The sequence below is a fragment of the Amblyomma mixtum genome, chromosome 9 (assembly GCF_055824585.1).
Source record: "Amblyomma mixtum isolate Tamu chromosome 9, ASM5582458v1, whole genome shotgun sequence".
Taxonomy (NCBI): domain Eukaryota; kingdom Metazoa; phylum Arthropoda; class Arachnida; order Ixodida; family Ixodidae; genus Amblyomma; species Amblyomma mixtum.
In genome coordinates this window covers 54370648-54390791 of record NC_143020.1, presented here as the reverse complement: position 1 = coordinate 54390791, position 20144 = coordinate 54370648, and the positions used below count along the sequence as shown (strand labels likewise).

General features: G+C 45.5%; 2 protein-coding genes across 3 annotated transcripts; both read right to left on the bottom strand.

Moving 5' to 3' along the window:
- Positions 1 to 6627: 6627 nt before the first annotated feature.
- Positions 6628 to 7089, bottom strand: LOC149329064 (uncharacterized). 2 transcript variants are annotated; one of them, XM_089562071.1, is made up of 2 exons: positions 6696 to 7089; positions 6628 to 6665 (listed from the first exon to the last, which is right to left on the bottom strand). In XM_089562071.1, exons 1-2 carry the CDS (start codon positions 7027 to 7029, stop codon positions 6628 to 6630), a joined length of 372 nt encoding a protein of 123 aa, XP_089418197.1. In that variant the 5' UTR covers positions 7030 to 7089. The 2 variants fall into 2 exon arrangements, with proteins under 2 accessions (XP_089418197.1, XP_089418196.1); XM_089562070.1 differs by having other exon boundaries at positions 6628 to 7089.
- A 7075-nt stretch (positions 7090 to 14164) lies between these two features.
- On the bottom strand, positions 14165 to 14599 carry LOC149329063 (uncharacterized). Its single transcript, XM_089562067.1, has one exon. It carries the CDS (start codon positions 14540 to 14542, stop codon positions 14165 to 14167), a length of 378 nt encoding a protein of 125 aa, XP_089418193.1. The 5' UTR covers positions 14543 to 14599.
- Between the last annotated feature and the right edge of the window lie 5545 nt (positions 14600 to 20144).

Sequence of the window (20144 nt, the reverse complement as noted above, 5' to 3'; positions counted from 1 at the left end):
ACCCCAGGTGGTCGAAATTTCCGGAGCCCTTCACTACGGCGTCTCTCATAGCCTTAGTCGCTTTGGGACGTTAAACCCCATAAACCAAACCAAACCTGAACTAGAATGTATTCCTGACACCGCCGAAGCGAAAACAGGGACGTAGGAAGGTATGGCCGATTTGCTTCCCACCTGTGTCCCTGCTTTCGTTTGCACGGTTGCAGTATGAGTGGTGTAGTGCCTATGCAAAGTCTGCCGAAGCCTGACTGCGTGCAATATGCGATGAAAAGAACCCAGTTGATGATCGCTGAAGCGCACGACGAAATGTTCAGATTCATCAAAGGCCGAGTATGCTCGTTACATTATCGAATCAGTGCAGACGGGGTTGATACCACGCGATTAAGTGGTTATTAAGAGAAAAATCCCGCACTTCTGGGGTGTTTGTTGTATAGATAACTGCATGGCGTTAAATGTAACTTAAACCAAAAAATATATAAAGACGGCCTAATGTGGCTAGAATGAAGCTACGACATACTCCTTGCCGTCATGTAGAACTCCTAAGAGTATTTTTATTTGCTGTATGTTTTAACTAGATGTGGTTATTAATGCATTTTTTTTATTCTTCACTTGATACTCAAGGGCGCATCGTTAAGTTTTGTAGTGGTTAAGAAAGAAGCGATCTAGTTTTCTGCAAAAACGTGAATTCTACGTGATCTTTTTTTTTTCGGCAGTTAAAGAAAGTCTGCGAAATACGAAAACAAAACATCACGATGCCGTATTGCAGAGCTGAGAAACGTGTTCTGAACAAACAATTTTACTTGCGCGTAAAAGTACCCTCGCGCGCACCTAACTTGCGCTGTACGCAGCGCAACCGCAACTCTTTTGGTTCGCCACGCTGTGCATCCAACAAGTGGACGTGCACAGAGTGGGGCCTTCTAGGAAGATTTCGCAGCACATTAGCGCTGATTTGAAGGAACTTTTATTTGCGACTATTGATAATAAAATGCTTGCTTTGCCAGCCTTTTTAGTGTGAAGCAAAAAAATTTGCAAACAGAAAAGCTAAAAGCTTACAAAAAGCTGGACAGTTGCATCGATCAATACATACCTTTCCTAAGACCGATCTCTGGGCGTCGCCATAATGCTCACTGCTGGGGTGTTTTGTCCGCCTTGCGGTATTGCAGAGGAAGCAGCATTGAAACTGGTTTGCAACAGCCCGGAGTGGAATGTTCCGGCATCTCTCTCGCCCGATGGAAAGGTCTAAGCTAGGTTAACAGCCTGAAAATCGCCACACTAGTATCTGAAAACAACGGCTTGCTGTATGTTCCACCTTGACGTGTGGGCGAAGGTATGGAAAATAAAAGTAAACACTGATATTTAGGGCGAGCTATCTCGTCGAAGAACAGAGTGGTACAAGTACATCTTCGGAAGTGTGAGAGCAGCGCCGCACCAATCTGCCAACTTATCCCGTAACGTGCCCCTAGCGTGCGCACTCTATGGTTTCTTAACGTTCATAAGCCCTCAAGAAGCAGTGAGACACGCAGCCTTTTGGCGCATGCGCAATCGGTTCCCGTAGATTTGCTGCTTATGCAAGCTTACTGCGTACGCCCAGCTAAAGATGCTTAATGAACGAAGCGTGAGAGTGACCGTCTAGAAGTGAGCTGCCAACGCTGCTGTTAGCAGTCTTGGATGTGCGTCACTGTATTCTTCCTGAACTCGGAAAGTGCGCACGTCATCAGCTTTTTATCGGGTGTTTCCGCAAACACTTTCAAAAATTTTTAAAGATAGGCTTTTGCGGCCTAAAAGAGGTGGCGGCGCACACGAGAAAACCGGTGAATCGTCTTACGTAGTAAACGGGTCAACTTACTTTCAATAACTAACTTTTTAACTAATATAATTAGGCGCCTAGTTGCAATTAGATAGAGGTTTGTGGCCGGTCGTTAATAGTAGCCGTATCAGCTTTTAGAATTTCGAAAACGCGATTACCCTTGGCGTTGTCTCTGGACACAATTTCGCTTTTTCTGCTAGTTATGCGCTCTGGAGGGCTTGCTTTGCCTGCATGGTTTCGAAGCGCATGTATTTTCGCGCAATGCAGGCAAATTTTGTCGAGCCACAGCGGCGAGGGTAATGGCGTTTTAGAAATTGTAAAAAATGATATGGCTATTACTAACGACCGTCAGCACATCTGTAATTGCAGCCAGTTGCCTATCTTTGATGGTTAAAAAGGTAGCTTTCAGAAATTAGTTAGCCAGCTTAGTACGGAAGACAATTCTCCGGCTTTCCGGATTCCACCAACACTGGTAATACTATGCCGGAAAAGCCTTATGTTTACCCAAAAAAAGGTAATTATTAAAATTTTTGAGTCTTTTATGAAACATCGGGTAAGAGAGCTTTTGTTCAGCCATCACACAGACAGTTAGGCTCCGTTTTTCATATTTGTATCACTGTGCATCCCGTGTAACGGAGCGGGAAGCGCTCACTTCGCGCGCTCGTTTCATTCGTTCTAAGCCCAGTTGGTAGTGCTCCAATAGAATTGCGTACAAGCACAGAGACGTGGATTTTTTTTTTCACATTTCCGTTTGAGTTTTCTAAATGTTATAATAAAAAAGCAGGCCGGTAATACGTTGCCACAGCAAATTCGATCAGTGTTTTCTAAACAACCTTTACTACTTAATCCACCGCACTTGGTTTTAAGTGATTAAAATTTTTCCGACGCTCACCTTAGTTATTTAACAAATTAAGTATAATATAAAATTCCTATTAGGAGCAGAACATCACGGTAAACAATATGTTAATATTGTGATGAAGCGGCGGTTTGCTGCTTTTTTTTTAAATGCATGACTCAAGTGGCATGAAACACCTTGTATATTCAGACGCGTTGAAATTCCAGAGATCCGTGTGACAAAATCATGCCGCATGTATTCAGTTTATTGTGCTTAAACCTTTCATTTCATTTTATTGGTTGGTTGGTTTATGGGGTTTACCGTCCCAAAGCGACTAAGGCTATGAGAGACGCCGTAGTGGAGGGCTCCGGAAATTTCGACCACCTGGGGTTCTTTAACGTGCACTGACATCGCACAGTACACGGGCCTCGAATTTCTCCTCCAAAGAAATTCAACCGCCGCGGCCGGGATCGAACCCGCGTCTTTCGGGACATCAGCCGAGCACCATAGCCACTGAGCCACCGCGGCGGCGATAATTTCATTTTATTGTCAGGATGAAACGAAAGCCGGGCCGGTGGGCGTAGGGGAGAACCCGAGAATGAGGTCGGTCCTTATTCGACTTAGCGTGGCAGTATGTTGTTAAGCAAGATGCTGTGTAGGAAACTAAACTCCTTAGCATTTTTCACCGATGTGAACGCATATTTATTTATTTTCTTTATTGTGTACTCCTGATTGTTGTACAGTCCCGAGCAAGGAGCTAGAAGTAGAAAGACAGAGGCACAAAGAAAACTGCCCCACTCGCGCAGGAATAATTCAACTCATTTATTGAACTCATGGAAGAAAACCTGGTTGGGTCTATTCGTCCGATGTACGGATTTAATGAACCGGGATATGGTGATGTCTGTGTCCCTTCAAGTAGGTCGAAATAAGGTTAGAGATCAAATCTCAAGTTCTTAATCTGTAAAACAGAGAAAATTTTGTGTCGGCAACCAAGACCAGGAAATATCGACAAGAGGTTTTATCTTATGCATCTCCCAACACGACCTGCATGGGACTAAACATAAAAAAATTCGCGGTAATTTTTGAATGCTTAGTTCATCCAACAAATATTTTTATTGTCGTCGACTCTCTTCAAAGCAAGCGCTGGAATAATTTAACAAGTCAGATTCCGGTACCCGCTGGAACAGCAAGCCATTCGTGTCAGCATCTTCACAGAAAGTTTCATAAGAGGGTTTAATTTGCGCTCAATTACAAATGAAAATATTCCCATTCAATATCGCGATAAAGGTGGCTGACAGATGGTGTCATTTCCTGATGTATAAGAAAACTGGACATGTTTTTGTTCTCACCTAAATAGTTTGGATTTTATAAGATTAGATTAGCACAGGAGGGTAATGAAAAGACATTTTTCTAGCAGTCAACGATTTCCTTTGTTTTCCATAAAGACCGATTTCGCGGACTTTAGTCATCTCGCTACTTTTCGTGAAGAGGAAGCGCCAGACATGATAACCGGAAACTTTCCAGCCGATTTGCCTCATCGCCGAGGAAACATGTACGAAATCTTGTCCTAGAATAATTCTAAGCTCGTTTAATATTACGTTTACAAGAACGCCTTCCCGGATACTAATTGCGGAAGAAGCTACAACTAGATTCTCAACATTCGTCACTTCTTTTCATGTTTTCCAACTCCTGGAGGGTCTTGCGGTTGTTCGGAAACTCGCGGAAATGAATTGTACTATAAAAGTAACAGACATGAGCAGCTGTACAATTTCGACCTGTACCGCCGCGGTGGCTCAGTGGTTACGGCGCTAGGCTGCTGGCCCGAAAGACGAGTCTTCGATCCCGGCCGCGGCGGCCGAATTTCGATGGAAGCGAAATTCCAGAGGCCCGTGTACGGTGCGATGTCAGTGCACGTTAAAGAACCCCAGGTGATCGAAATTTCCGTAGCCCACGGCGTCTCTCATAGCCTGAGTCGCTTTGGGACATTAAACCCCAATAACCAACCAACCAACAATTATGACCTAACGCCTCATAGCTTTAACTCATTGTTAAAAGGTCACGTGGTGCACTTACGCGAATCGCAGCCTTAGTTTGCGGCCGCGTATCTATAACAGCTCAGGACGGTTGAGTGATCATATTTTCTGTCATTTTTTATAAGCCTCTGGTGCTTTTCTAAAGAGTCCCTGAGAAGCAAGCCTTTAACGGCAAAAGATTGTTCAAAGCAGCAGCATGAAAGCGGGTGGCATGACTTTTACTCATTGCGCCAAGGGTAGAAAGCGGCTTTTTTTAAGCACTGGTGGTGACACTTAGCTCGCCACTATTATGCGAAAAATTAGTTTCTTCGTTTCAACACAGCAAATAATGATCGACCGCGAAAAACTGACTCCATTTTGGCTGATGAGATCATTATATAAAAGTGTAAAAATGTGTTTGCGATTTTTCCCACAATTGTAATTTCCGCTCCACTTTCCCCTTCATTACGCATTGTAGCGCGACACTTAAGTTCCAAGCCAAAGCTGAAGATACTCACAGTGAGACAAAAAAAGTCCATTTCACGCCTTTTTTACCGTCCAGAAACTTGAAAACAACATCGATGTAAACAAAATGAGAGAAATTCGGTCCTTCAGATTTCCTGAAAATGTAAAACTTGTTATTTTCGCCAAATTTTGGGCCTAAAATTCCTAAAAAAAAAGTGGAAGCATCGTAGCTCAGCAGCAAGCGTCGAGAAACGAAAGGTCCACGTACTGCAGATGGATAGTGGTTCGCTGAAATATCTACCGTATTCGAAACGGTACAAAGCGCGGCGCTCAAGGAGACACCAAGAGGATACTGAGAAGAACACAGCCAAGAATTCGCCCATTCTCTCGTCGTTGACGCCCCTGCCGATTTGCTTCCAGTTTACTTTCTCTTCTTACCCTCATCTCCCCCAGAGAACGGCGCATAGGTGCGCCCTCTCGTTTCCCTCGGCAGGAGGTAGCAGATCCGTGCTCAAAAGCGGAGAGGCCGCACGAGGGGCGATTATTGCACTTTTTTGTGTATAATGCATGCCTCACAGAAATATGCAGGCATACAGACTAAGATAGTTTATCAGTCACCTTATGCATGTCTTAAAACCAGGCGCTGCACCTTGAGAAAGCGCTGCCACACACACAGTTTTGTTACTTCTTGTGTTCTCTACATTTTTTACGCTGGGGTAAAAATTAAACCGGGACGCAACGTAGACAACACGCTGGAGGAGACGAAGATCACATGCGCGACAGCCAACCATTTATGACTGAAGCGATGCATAGTTAGAGACCTAAGAAACGTACCAAGCTAGACACCGAAACCACATATTTGCTTTTCGAGCGTAATATGTAATTTACTTATTACTGAAAAATTGCAGCGCAGCAGTAACAAGGACGAGACGAGAAGGACGCAAACACAAGCGCCTCTCGTCCTTCTCGTCTCCTCCTTGTTACTGCTGCACTGCAATTTTCCAGTATGCAGAACCAACTAGCCAGTCACTATGTTTTACTTAATACAGCTGCAAATTATCGCGTGTGCTTGAAAGAATTGTTTCACCACAGTTTCGGTGAAAAAAGGGTTGTCAAAATATACCTCTAGCTCTATGGCAAACAAGTATGTTTCAATGATTTATTTTCCAATTAACACAATCCAAGTGAGGCTTGCGATATCCTCCTTGTTCCATGTGTTCTGTATCTTGCGCCTTATTCTAACCATTCATGGAGCACAAACAAGTCCGGAAACGTACTTTAATATTTGTGGTAAGAGAGCAGTTATTTCGCTATCGAAGAAAATGGAGTCATATAAGATTCAGGAGAAATTTTTCTTTGAGTATTTATTAAAAACTTCTCCCATGTTGCATATTTCAGCTGGATGAGTATCTTCAGATGATGCTTTGGACAAGACATTTTCGTGGTGAAGCTTGCAGAACTGGTGTTTCCCTCGCCGCAGCAACTGTTGGAACTGTTGGAGTGACAAACACCTAGCCCTTGATACCAACACCACCGTACTTCAGACCCCCTTCCAGTCCTCCCCCGTATCCGAGTCCACCGCTGTATCCGAGTCCTCCGCCGTAGCCGAGTCCTCCGCCGAATCCGGCTCCTCCACCGTAGCCTCCGAGTCCACTGTGGGCCACGATGCCACCTCCTCGCTGCACCTGATCCACATGGTGTATCGTCCTGACGACGAAGACCGGTCCGGAGACAGCTTTGGAGAAGCCGGGACCTCCACGCAGTAGTGTCACGCTGCTGCCTACTCCTACTCCACCTCCGTAGCCGAGGCCACCACCGTAGCCCCCACCCAATCCGCCTCCGTAGCCGCCTCCGTAGCCGCCTCCATAGCCGCCTCCGTAGCCGCCTCCATAGCCTCCTAGACCACCGGCCATGGCGCAAACAATCAGCGCAGACCCGATGAGCGAGGTGGTCTGTAAGGAAAATGTGGCATTCAAAATACAGTCATGTTGTCGAAAAAAACCCCTCAGTGCGTAAAAAAAATGTTTGTTTAGACAATTTCATCGTCGCCAGCCCGTATTGTGCACATTGAGAGCTGTAGGATGAGACCACCAGTTTAGAATAAGAAACCAATAATCGCTTGCAGCGAGGTGGACTCTGCACGCAATAGGTTGATGCGTGGGTGTAAATACAAGTGCACAAAATCCGTCTTGCAACGCCTTGCGGCTGCGGTGAGGTGCTCTATACTGTAGGACACAGCTCCCAGCGTAACGCACATTGGTTCTTGCTGCTAAGTCAATGCCTTATTACCTAGTAGTATCGGAATCGAAAATTTGGGGTAGCTTCCAAACAGGGTCACTAAGCCTTCGCCCCAGTTTAATGGTCACCTTGAAACATTCTATTATCAAAGAGCAAGCAACTAAATATTTTAGCATGTCCAGAACTTTAGTTTTGTTTCCAGCATGATGCGCATAGATCGACGCTCGGTGTGTTTTAAAATGGTTTGGTTTATTAGGATTAAACGTCCCAAAGCGACTCAGGCTATGAGGGACGCCGTAGTGAAGGGCTCCGGAAATTTCGACCACCTGGGGTTCTTTAACGTGCACTGACATCGCACAGCACACGGGTCTCTATAATATCGCCTCCATCGAAATCCAGCCGCCGCGGCCGGGGTCGAACCCGCGTCTTTCGGGCCAGCAGCCGAGCGCCATAACCACTGAGCCACCGCGGCGGGGTTGTTTTAAACTCAGCACTATATAGCGCTTCTTTCCTTGTTGGATCCTAATTTTATTGGCAGCACCGTACGACGTTTGAGAATAAATTGCAGCTGTACCCCAAAAAGCCACAAGAAAAAAAATTCTGGGTAGCCTTTTTTTCAGTGCTTAAAAAAACGTTTCCCAGAACTGCCAAGAATTCATTTAAGAGAGAACCTTCATCTCGAGCATTATCTATAGTTCTCCTTGCAATCAGTGAATTTCGACCGTGAAAGAGAATAAGGTTCCCATTCTTCCAGCATGTAGCACGAGGGTAAAAACGCATACTGGTTGCCCACGGAAGATCAAACGAGTCATACCAGAGTCTTCATGGCGATGCTGCTCAGTTTTGTGGTCCCGGGAAGGTGGTGTTCTGTCTTGAGTAGACGGCCCTTTATATACTACTTACCCTCTCCAGCTCGTTCTCTATAAGCTACGCCGTCATGACGTATACGCTAACGCAGGAAGTCATTAGCCGCTTCGCGATCTCCTCCCCTGGCGAGCAGTTGAAACGAAAATTGCGGGCTTCCGTCCTCACGCTTTCTCAAAACTATCGAGGATATACAGGCTTGCCGAGAGCCCTACAAACCGCACGGCGTTCCTGCTCTTCTCTCGTGTATCCTAGCGGAAGTCGGTATATTTGAATACGCTCTGGCATGAACACGCAATCCTTTTTATTTCGAATTATTGCATATAAAGAATGTATACGTATATATATAAGGGGTGCCCCGGTTATCTTTAGCCAAGGTTTAAAAATATACCGAGGCATTCGAAGACTACGCGACCAAATTCACGTTGCTGGCTATTGCAGGGAGCAAGTCACTCTATTTTTGTATTTTGCTTAATTGCATAATTAATCTATACCTTTTACTCAACTTCGCAAGCTACGAAGTTAGGCGAAAAATTTCAATCAAAAAATATTGTAGAACGCTCCGAAAACCGTCCGATTAAACAGTTTCACACTTTCCATCTCTGTCATATTATTTTTATCGACCACTACAGATGCCCATGAAATGCAGAAAAAATAAAAAATCATGGGACATGACCGCCTGTACGCCGCGATTGCAGTGCTCTCATACGGTCCGCCTACAAACGAACAGATCATCCAGCAGGGTATACTGACGCTTAAAAGGTCGCCTTTTAAGTGGCAGCCCTGTGGGCTAGAGAAGCTGCTCGTTTGTAGGCGGAACTTTTGAGAGCACTGCAGTAACGGCCCACAAGAATGCTACGAAGTATTTTTTAACCCTGGCTAAAGTTAAAAAGAACTTCATATGCTCGCGTGGTTGGGAAACGCTTCATTTAGGTAGAAATTTACTTCTAGTCGACGTTTTTGCAGTGCCTGCTCTTTCTTACTCTCAAGGTTAGGTCAAATGTAAACTTAATGCCCCCGAAAGAAAAAGAATTCACAGCCACCGCCGTAGCTCAGTTGTTAGAGCACCGGACGCGTAATTCGGAGGTCATGGGTTCGGCTCTCAGCGGCAGCATGTGGTTGGTTTTTCTTCTGCTTTTCTAATCAGTTGTCTATAATGGATAAAATATTCACTAATAGCCTTCATTGACCACCACCACAAATAATGATAATAAAAAAATATCCCCTTTTCTCCGTCGTTTCTGTGGCTGTTGGCTTATAAACATGACACCTACGCGCTTGGCGATTAACGAGTCACTGTCAAGAAGGGTGTCCGGTGGCAGTACTGTGGGCATAGCATAAAACCTCGGAACACACAAACGCCTCGCACACAGCCCAAAACGCTGGAACGTATGCACGCATTTCATTGCAGTGCAATTTCCCGATAAATTCATTGTCCGTAGCTCATGGTGCTTTGGTCAAAACGCGTTTTCTTAATGTGACAAGTGTTTGCTCTGATTGAAGAAAGCACACAAGTCAGACCGGAAGGAAATTCGAAACCAGGAATGTGGTTGACGGTCTAGCTTTCCGGGAAGAGCGATACTAATAGGAAGGGAGATACCTGTCTTCAAGCCTAAAGTAAGGCAAGGCCCTCGCGATTGTGCCCGCGCAGTTACCTCTAACTTTACCCAGAAATGGTATTTTCGACATCTTTACTACGTAGTAAAGATGTCAAGGAGGTTGTCTAAGTACCGCTCTGGTGACGGAGTGCGTTTTCGGCTCTGATAAACGAGAGTAGGCCACAACCAAGGCATGATTATGCAGTTTCAACCACACGTGGTTTTTTTGTCTCATGCGGTGAAGACCTGCGTGGTTCTTGGATTCGAACCGGAATCCTCTTACATGCGAAGTGGATTCTCTATCTCTGCGTCATTGCTGGTCTCTCTTCCAGCGGACTGGGTATGGGAAAGATATGGGAGAGACCTTTGTCTTGCAGTCGGCGTAGCTAGGCTGATGATGATGATCATTTTTCAATTTGAGTAACCTTGACTTATGTATATGAACTCATAATTTCCCGCATAATCAACTTCTTTCCTATATACTGAATGGCAAGCTAGTGGAGTGGAAATGAAAGTGGACGCTATTATTTAGGGCGAGCTATCACGTCGACGAACACAGTGGCACAAGTATTTTTTCCGAGGTGGGCGAGCAGCGCCCCGCCATGCTGCCAACTTATTCCGTAACGTGTCCCTAGTCTGCGCGCGCTATAGTTTATTAGTGTTCATAAGCTTGCTAGACGTAGACAAGATACGTGGCGTTCTGACGTACGCGCAATCGTTACCCGCAGATTGGCGGAATAAGTCAGCTCATTGCGCACGCCAAGCTAAAGCTGCTTGATGAATGAAACGTGCGCTGTGACGGTCTTCAAGAGACCTGCCGAAGCCGTTTTCGGCAGTCTTGCAAGTGCGTCAGCGTATTCTTCCTGAACACGTAAAGTACGCGTCTTCGTGATCTATATACCGGGTGTTTCAGCGAGCACTTTCAAAAATTTTCAAAAATAGGCTTTTGCTGCATAGTATTACAGTGTTGGCGGACACCAGAAAATCGGTGAATTGTCTTAATAAGCCGGTTGACTAATTTTTAACAATTAACGTTTTAACTGTCTAATATAGGCAACTGGTTGCATTAGAGATTTGTAGCCGGTTGCTAGTGATAGCCATATCAGTTTTTAGAATTACAAAAGCGTGATTACCTTTCGCGCTGTGGCTCGTCGAAATTAGGCTTTTTCGACTAGTTACATGCACTGGAGGAGTTGCTTTGCTTGCATGCTTTCGAGTGCACATGCGTTTTCTCACAATGCTTCCAGATTTTGTCGAGTCACAGCGGCTAAGCTAGTCACGTTTTCGAAATTCTAAAAACTGATATGAGTATTACTAACGACCGGCTACGAATCCCGAATTGCAGCCAGTTACCTATCTCTGATATTTAAAAAGTCAACTATTAAAATTAGTTAATACTTGAGATCATTCGCCAGTTTTCTGGTCTGCGCAAACACTGGTAGGACTATACCTCTGAGACCTGTTATTCAAAATTTTTGGAAGCGTTCTCTGGAACACCCGATATATAGCTGATCAAGATGCATATTTTCCGTGTTCCGGAAGAATACGCTGACGCACTTGCTATCAGCGGTGACGGCAGCTCGCTTCGAGACGGTCACAGTGAGCTGGCAGATTTAGAAAGAAAGGAAGCTTTTTAAACACGAACCTTATGATATGATAGCCGAAAACTTTCCAACAGATTAGACTCATCGTCGAAAAACGTGTACGGAAACTTGTTCGTGCATAATTGTAAACTTCTTTAATATTACGCTTACCAGAATGCCTTTACGGTTACTGGTGGTGGTGGTTTGTGGGGTTTAACGTCCCAAAGCGACTAAGGCTATGAGAGACGCCGTAGTGAAGGGCTCCGGAAATTTCGACCACCTGGGGTTCTTTAACGTGCACTGACATCGCACAGTACACGGGCTTCTAGAATTTCTCCTCCAAAGAAATTCCAGCCGCCGCGGCCGGGATCGAACCCGCGTCTTTTGGGTCAGCAGCCGAGCACCATAGCCACTGAGCCACCGCGGCGGCCCTTTACGGTTACTAATTGCTGTAGAAGCTGCAACTAGATTTTCAACATGCGCCACTTCTTTTCATGTTTTTCAACTCGTGGAGGGCCTTACGGTTTTTCGAAAACTCGCGGAAAGGAACTGCACAATAAAATTTCTAGCATGGGAAGTTGTACAGTCATTACCTGGAGCCCACACCTCTAACTAATTCTTGTAAGTTCACGTCGAGCGCTTACGTTAATTGCAGCTTGAGTTTGCGGTCGCGTATCTATCACGACTCGGGACAGTCGAATAATATTTTTTTTCAATATTTTTATAAGTCTCTGGTGCTTTTCCAAGAGCTGCGAAGAGGCAAGCCGTTAACCGCGAAAGATTCTTCAAAGCGACGGCATGAGAGCGGGTGGCTTTACTTTGCTTCTCTGCGGCAAGGGTAGAAAGCGGTTTTTTTAGCACGGGAGGTGACACTTCGGTCCCTCACCACTAATGGTTGGTTGGTTGGTATATGGGGGTTTAACGTGCCAAAGCGACTAAGGCTATGAGAGACGCCGTAGTGGAGGGCTCCGGAAATTTTGACCACCTGGGGTTCTTTAACGTGCACTGACATCGCACAGTACACGGGCCTCTAGAATTTCTCCTCCAAAGAAATTCAGCCGCCGCGGCCGGGATCGAACCCGCGTCTTTCGGGCCAGCAGCCGAGCACCATGGCCACTAAGCCACCGCGGCGGCCCCTCACCACTAATGCAAAGAAAAATCGTTTGCTTCGTTTCAACAGAGCAAATAATGATCGACCTCAAGAAACGGGTTCCTTTTTGGCTGATTAGTACATTACAGAACCATTCATAGTTGTAAGTCATAGCTGTAATTTTCGCTTCACTTTCCCTTTCACTGCGCATGGCAGCGCAACAATTATGTTCTACGCCTAAGTTGAAGATCTCGACAGTGGGACGGAAAAACTCTCTCTCTCGGGCCTTTTTTCCCCTGCAGAAGCTTGAAAACTGCAGCAATGTTGACAAGTTGAACGAAATTTGGTTCTTAAACTTTTCCGAAAATGTAAAGCTTCTCTTTTAGCCATATTCTGCGCCTTCAATTCCAAGAATAAGCGCAAGTTCTCGAAATGAAGGATCGTATAGCTCAGCAGCTATCGTCGAGCACCGAAAGGTGCACGTACTGCAGACGGATAGTAGTTCGCTAAAATATCCATCGGATTCGTAGAGGTAGAAAAGACGACGCTCAAGGTGTCAACCAGGGGGTAATGCGAAGAACACAACTAAAAATTTTATTCTCCCGTTGTTCACGATTTCCCCTTCTTTCTTTAATTTTATTCTCTCCTCTTGGCTCCCTCATCTCCCCCATAGCATTTTACATTATGCGCCCTCTCCATTCCCTCAGGAGAAGATCTTACAGTCATGCGCAAAAGTGGAGAGACCGTGAGAGTGAAGATTATTGCGATTTTTGGCGTGCTGGCCAGAAGTGCAAAGGCAAGCAGACTAGAATAGTTCATCAGTCACCTCACGCATGTGTCAAAAGCAGACGCTGTACCGTGAGAAAGCGCTGGCACAAAGTTTTTTCACTTCTCGGGGTCTCTACACTTTTGCACAGCGAGGTAAATATAAAAATAAACCAGAAAGCAACGTATAAAACACACCGGATTAGACGAAGATCGCACGCTCGACAGCCAACTGTATATTGGCTGAAACGATGCATGCATAGTTAGAGGCCACAGAAACGTGCCGAGCTAGACACCCTAGCCACGTATTTGCTGTTTCGAGCTGCCGTAATAAACACTTATTAAAGCGGCGCATTACCGCAAGTGAGCTTGAAAGAAGTGTTTCACCACAGCTTCTGTGAAAATAAGAGGTGCCATAATACGCGTATAGTTAGCCAAACCTCTGTGGCATATACAAGACTACTTCTATCATTTTTTTCCAATTCATAGTTTCCATGTGTGGTTTACGATATCCGCCTCGTCCCATGTCTTCTGAATGTTGCGCCAGATTTTAACTGTTCTTGGACTACCAACCAGCCCGGAAACGTATTAGAATGTTTGTGGGAAGATAGCAGTTATTTCGCTATCGTAGAAAATCGAGTCATCCCGAATGCAGGTGAAATTCTTCTTTGAGTATTTATTCCAAACGTCCCCCATGTTGCATATTTCAGCTGGATGAGTATCTTCAGATGATGTTTTGGACAAGACATCTTCGTGATGAAGCATGCAGAACTGATGTTTCCTTCTCCGTAGGAACTGTTGGTCACCCGCTCAATGGCAACTGTCACGTTTGTTGGAGGTTTTGATTAAAACGCCTGGTCAAGGCTGCCAAAGTGCATATTTTTGCGTTGTGTTGCATAGTTACAAACACCTAGCCCTTGATACCAGCACCACCGTACTTCAGACCGCCTCCCAGTCCTCCCCCGTATCCGAGTCCACCGCCGTAGCCGAGTCCTCCGCCGTAGCCGAGTCCGCCACCGAAGCCGCCTCCACCGCCGTAGCCTCCTAGTCCACTGTGGGCTACGATGCCACCTCCTCGCTGCACCTGGTCCACGTGGTGTATCGTCCTGACTACGAATACGGGTCCTGCCACAGCTTTGGAGAATCCGGGACCCCCTCGCAGTAGCGTCACGCTGCTGCCTACTCCAACTCCGCCGCCGTAGCCGAGGCCACCACCGTAGCCCCCACCAAATCCGCCTCCGTAGCCGCCTCCGTATCCGCCTCCATAGCCTCCTAGACCCCCCGCCATGATGCAAACAACCAGCGTGGACCCGATGAGCGATGTGGTCTGTAAGGAACATGTAGCATTCAATATATCGCCAGGGTGTCGAAAAATAGCCCTTAGTGCGTAAGAATTGTTTGTTTAGAAAATTCCATCGTCGCCAAGCCGTATTGTGCACATTGAGATCTGTGCGATGAAGCCATCAATCTTGAATAAGGAACCAATAATCGCTTGCAGCGAGGTGGAGTGCACGCCATAGGTTGGTGCGTGGGTGTAAATACAAACGCACAGAATCTGTCTTGCAACGCTTTGCGTCTAGGGTGAGGTGCTCTATACTGTAGGACATAGCTCCCAGCGTAACGCACAAGGCTTGTTGGTGCTAAGTCATTGCCTTATTACCTAGTCCTACTGGAACCGAAAATTCGGGGCAGCTTCCAAACAGGGTCACTAAGGCTTGGTCCCAGATTAATGGTCACCCTGAAAGATTCTAATATCGAAGAGCAAGCAACCAGTTATTTTGGCCTGTCTGGAACTTAAGTTTTGTTTGCATCATGATGCGTATAGATCGGTGCTCGATGTGTTCTTAATCTCAACACTATTAAGCGCTTCTTTCCATCTTAGATCCTATTTCTATTGGTAGCGCCGTACGACTACTGAGAATAAATTGCAGCTGTACTCCGAAAAAAACTTCTAGGTAGTCTCCTTTTCAGTGCGTGAAAACGTTTCCCAGAACTGCCAAGAATTCATGTTCGGGGAACTTCCATCGCCGAACATCCTCTACAGTTCATCCTGTTCTGAGGGAATTTCGACCATTAGATAGAATCAGGTTCCCATTCTTCCAGCATGCAGCCCGAAGGGACCAACGCATAGTGATTGCCCACGGAAGATCATACGAGTCATACCAGAGTCTTCATGGCGATGCTGCTCAGTTCTGTGGTCTCGGAAAAGCGATGTTCTGTCTCGGGTAGGCGGCCCTTTATATACTCGTTTCCCTTTCCAGCTCGTTCTCTATAAGCTACGCCGTCATGACGTATACGCTAACGCAGGAAGTCTTTTGCCGCTTCGCGATCTCCTTTCCTGGCGAACAGTTGAAACGAAAATTGCTGGCTTCCGTCCTCACGCTTACTCAAAACTATCGAGGATATACAGGCTTGCCGAGAGCCCTACAAACCGCACGGTGTTCCTTCTCTTCCCTCGTGTGTCTTAGCGGAAGTCGGTATATTTAATGCGCTCCGGCATGAACACGCAATCCTTTTAATTTCGAATTATTGCATATAAAGAATGTATACGTATATATATACGGGGTGCCCCGGTTATCTTTAGCCAAGGTTTAAAAATATACCGAGGCATTCGAAGACTACGCGACCAAATTCACGTTTTTGGCTATTATAGGGGGCAAGTGAGACTATATTTTTGTATTTTGCTTAATTGCATAATTAATTTATATCTTTTACTCAACTTCGCAAGCAACGAAGTTAAGCGAAAAATTGCAATCTAAATATTATAGAACTGTCAGCAAGCAGTCCGATTAAACAGTTTCCAACTTTCCATCTCTTGCGTATTATTTTTTATCGATCCCTGCAGATACCCGTTAAGTGCAAAAAAAAAGTATCAGGGGACATGACCGCTTGCACGCCGCGATTGCAGTTCTCTCGTACGGTCCGCCTACAAACGAACAGATCATCCAGAAGGGTATACTCACGCTTAAAAGGTACCACTGCCAGCGCCTGCGTCGCTGCCCTGTCGCCTTTTAAGTGGCAGCACAACGGGCTAAAGGAGCTGTTCGTTTGTAGGTGGAACGTTTGAGAGCACTGCAGGCACGGCCCGCAAGCATTTCACGTGATCTTTTTAAACCCTGGCTAAAGTTTGCTTTGACGCTTGGTATATATGGCAGGCTGCTCTGAAACACCTGGTGTAGCCCATCTATACACACAAACACACACACACACACACACACACACACACACACACACACACACACACACACACACACACACACACACACACACACACACACACACACACACACACACACATACGTGCTCACGGAAGCAAACTGGGGACCTTGTAACACTAGAAGCATTCGTGGGCAGCTCAAGAATTAAGCATTGCGGGATAGTATTGTAGATTTTTCGACAGATCCCGTTTCTCAAGCAGAGCTCCCCAATAAAAGTACACTAAAGCTATCAGCCTTCCGTGACTTCGCCGAAAGCGTCCAACTGGCTCGCACGGCGACAAAAAAACAACAAGATTTCAAAGCGTTCCTAAAAAACAGCAGGGTTTTCCTCTTTCTATTCCGGTTCTCCGTTCTTTTGGGGCAGGTGCCGTGGGCTAGGTCCTAAAGCCACTGTCTTCACGATGACATTGTTGCGTAAGGGAGGTTCCTTTGTAACTTATAATTTTCTTAATTGTTTACATTTAACTCGCAAGTTCAGCAATTACTGTGTAACCTTCTTACGTCAATTTGTCTCTCTTGTTTGAACTTGCAACGCAGCCTCTTCAATCTCCAACTGTGGGCATGTGCCACGCCACCAGAGGCCAACAACAACAGCAGGAAGTGAATGCTTTAAAATACCGCAAAACGAGTTGGCAGCCCGTACCTGAAGCACAAGACAAAGCGGCCGCTAACGCGGAAAGAACAAAGCGCTGAAGCGAAACTCAGTGCTGATCGCATTGCAGGTGACCCTACGCGGAACCACTTTGCCCGTTTTCGAATTGCTGTTGTAGCATCTGCAAGCGGGTTGGATACTTGAAGAAGGTCTGACTAGCGTCATCAAGCTCCGTGCGAGTCGTCAGGAATAGCACGGGCCCGGAAACCGTAATGAATGGTGAGGACGACCTTTTAATGTCTCGCGCATTGCACTGGGAACCTTTCAGTTGTCAGTAGAAATGATAGAATCCATATTGATACAGGGGGGTTTCTTGTTTCTTTTTTTGCCATATTCCGTTTACCTTAACTCCTAACAAGCGCTTCTAGAATAAAATTTAAGCATCCAAGGTGTTGCGCAATACACTGCGGAAAAAGCTGGTTGACGCTGTCGTGTGTGGTGCCCCACGGATTACTCTAACTGGTAATGTCGTGTTGAGCTTATAAGGATGCGAGATTGTCGTTCGGTAGCTATTAGCTGAAAGCTTTCAAGTTAGACCTGATGGGCGTGTACGGCACCGGAGAGTCGAAGACATCAAGTGTCGAAATTCTGGCGAGAATTTTCGCCGGAATTAATATTATAAGCAGCTTTCCGGAGATGCAGCTTTTGAAAGATGGAAGGGCATCTATGTTTCGTAAGCAGCGACCTGCGCCCTTTGTTGTACACGATGCCGTAGCAAACCAGTTTCGGTCGCTGATGCAATCACAAGTGCTACTATATCCGGATCGAGCCCACCGTGGATACAGTAAAGTGATTTTGAATTCTTGTCTCAAAACCAAGGAGGACCCGTTGCCAGTAACAGAGTACATATTTGCGACCTTACAGGAGTGTCAGCACATCTCTGTGCGGTGGCCTTTCAACAGCCCGGTACAAGCTTCAACTGCGCTGGCGCTCATAGTCGCTTCTCTGGGTGAATAGTCGTCATTTTCTTTGAATATACGCATCTTCTGTGCAGGAGAAAAAGTCTCATTCATTTTTCAGGTAATAATGACTGATATGCCAAAGCTCTTGGATAGCCTGTCCTGCTTTCTTGAGGGTGTTATTACGAGAGGAAACACGCTGGAATGTGCTATCATAAGGTTAAAAGTGTTTAACAAGATTTAACGAATGGTGACAGAGGAATGAAAATACAAGCATTTTCAGGCATCAGGCGCTTACCTGGCTCATGTGATTGAAAAGGGAATAAGTCCTTCAAATGAGAAAGTACTGGTAAAAAAAAAAAGATGCGTTCTATGGTGAAACAGGAACTCCGATCATGACTCGGACTAATTTCTTTCTACGGGAAGTTTATCACAGACCAATTCGCTTAACTGAAACCATGGAGCTACTAAGTGAGACTGTTTACAGAAATGGGCAGCTGAGGTAAAAAAGAAATTTGAAAACAGTGCAGTCAGGCCGGAATGAAACGTGAGCAGCGCTTCTGAACACGAAAAAGAATTTTACCCGTGTACTGAAAGCGGCGTTACGAAACTAGCCTTAGCCTGATTTATGTTTGCTAACAAGGGCGGAAATATGGGCTAGTCGGTATCGATGATCCGTGACAAAAAGGTGCGCTCATGGTGTCTGTTCTGTGTTTCTCCGTCGTCTTGTATTCACGCTCCTTTATGTCATCGATCATGTGTCTTGTTAAAGTGTCTACAAAACTACTTAATTATAATTCGATTTTGAAGGACTATTTTGATTCAAGGTAAAAACTACGAAATATTTAGGGTTCGTGTTTTATTCCGCCCTGACCGTATATATTACAACACTACAAAAGTTCTAGGGTGAAGCTGTAACATGGCGGAGTAAGGCGTAACGGTATCCTGTTTAAGAAAGAAGGTTCGGTATGCATACCGATCGCTTTCGCGTCAAAAACTCGCTACAAAACGGATGAAGCTTCTGTGCACTTCGAAACAAAGTATTTACTGTCATGGTTGTATTTGAGAAAATTAGACAAATATTTTTCTAATTCAACTTTTTCCATACGGAGTTATCATCAGCCCTCACAGTAGATATTTTAAGACGTGACAAGCCGGTTAGCGCTATGTCGGCAGCCCGTGTTCAGAGTTGGGCTTTATTACTGACCACCTAATACTACTGGCATGTTTATCGTAAATCAAGCGATCGTTAACGTTAACGCGTTCCCGATACTGCCATGTAGAATCAGAGCAAAAGAGTCGCATTGCCCTCATTTTTTCTGCTTAATTGACAAAGTTCCTCACATTTCTAGGGAAATCGAACTGCAAGAGCTGTAGGACAACGTTCTATCAAAGGTGCTCCTTTGCTGACAAGTCAGTTGGCATTCGAGTGTAGCGGCAATTTTCTTGCTTTCCTTCAGCCATCGGGGATTTTAATTTAACGCAGTCCTTGGACTGTACCAAATCCTTGTCCTGCCCAGAGTTGAGTATGCTTCTTTTGTATAGAAATCGATCTGCCGCACCTCTTCGTAAAGCCGCGAAAATGTACAGAAATAGTTTTTGAGGAATGCCATGCGTCTTGCGGTCTGCTTGTCTGCTCCCCGAGACGATCAGAATAGCATCTTTGATCGAGCGTCGGGTGCCTGAATGGTCCATGCTGCAAAGTTGTGTGCCTTACGTGCCACCGTTCAAACTAAGCACCATTGTGCGAATGTCGTGTACGAATAACGTCATAGCACCATGCCGTGGGGATATACGTCTACGGGATTTTCTCTTTCAGGCGAAACCTCCTCAGCTCACTGGGAAATCTAACACCTTTTGAGAGTGAATTGTTTCTATCACTCATTTTCATTGCCATTCTCTCCATCATTTTTATTGCTCTTTTGTTTTATTTCCATATTTTTTTCATCCTCTTTCACTGCTGTGCGTGTGCCTTTGTAAAAGACCCATGGCTTTTAGTGGAGGATTGTTTTCTGGCGGTCTAGTTCATGACGGAAGCTTATTTTCGAACTACGCAAAGAATAACCAGAGAGCAAAGGACGTGCACTCACAACACAAGCGCTGCGGAGACATTAGTGGAGC

Coding starts and splice junctions, on each gene's coding strand:
- LOC149329064 (XM_089562070.1), bottom strand. CDS start 7,029: ATGGCCGGTGGTCTAGGAGGCTATGGAGGCGGCTACGGAGGCGGCTAT.
- LOC149329063 (XM_089562067.1), bottom strand. CDS start 14,542: ATGGCGGGGGGTCTAGGAGGCTATGGAGGCGGATACGGAGGCGGCTAC.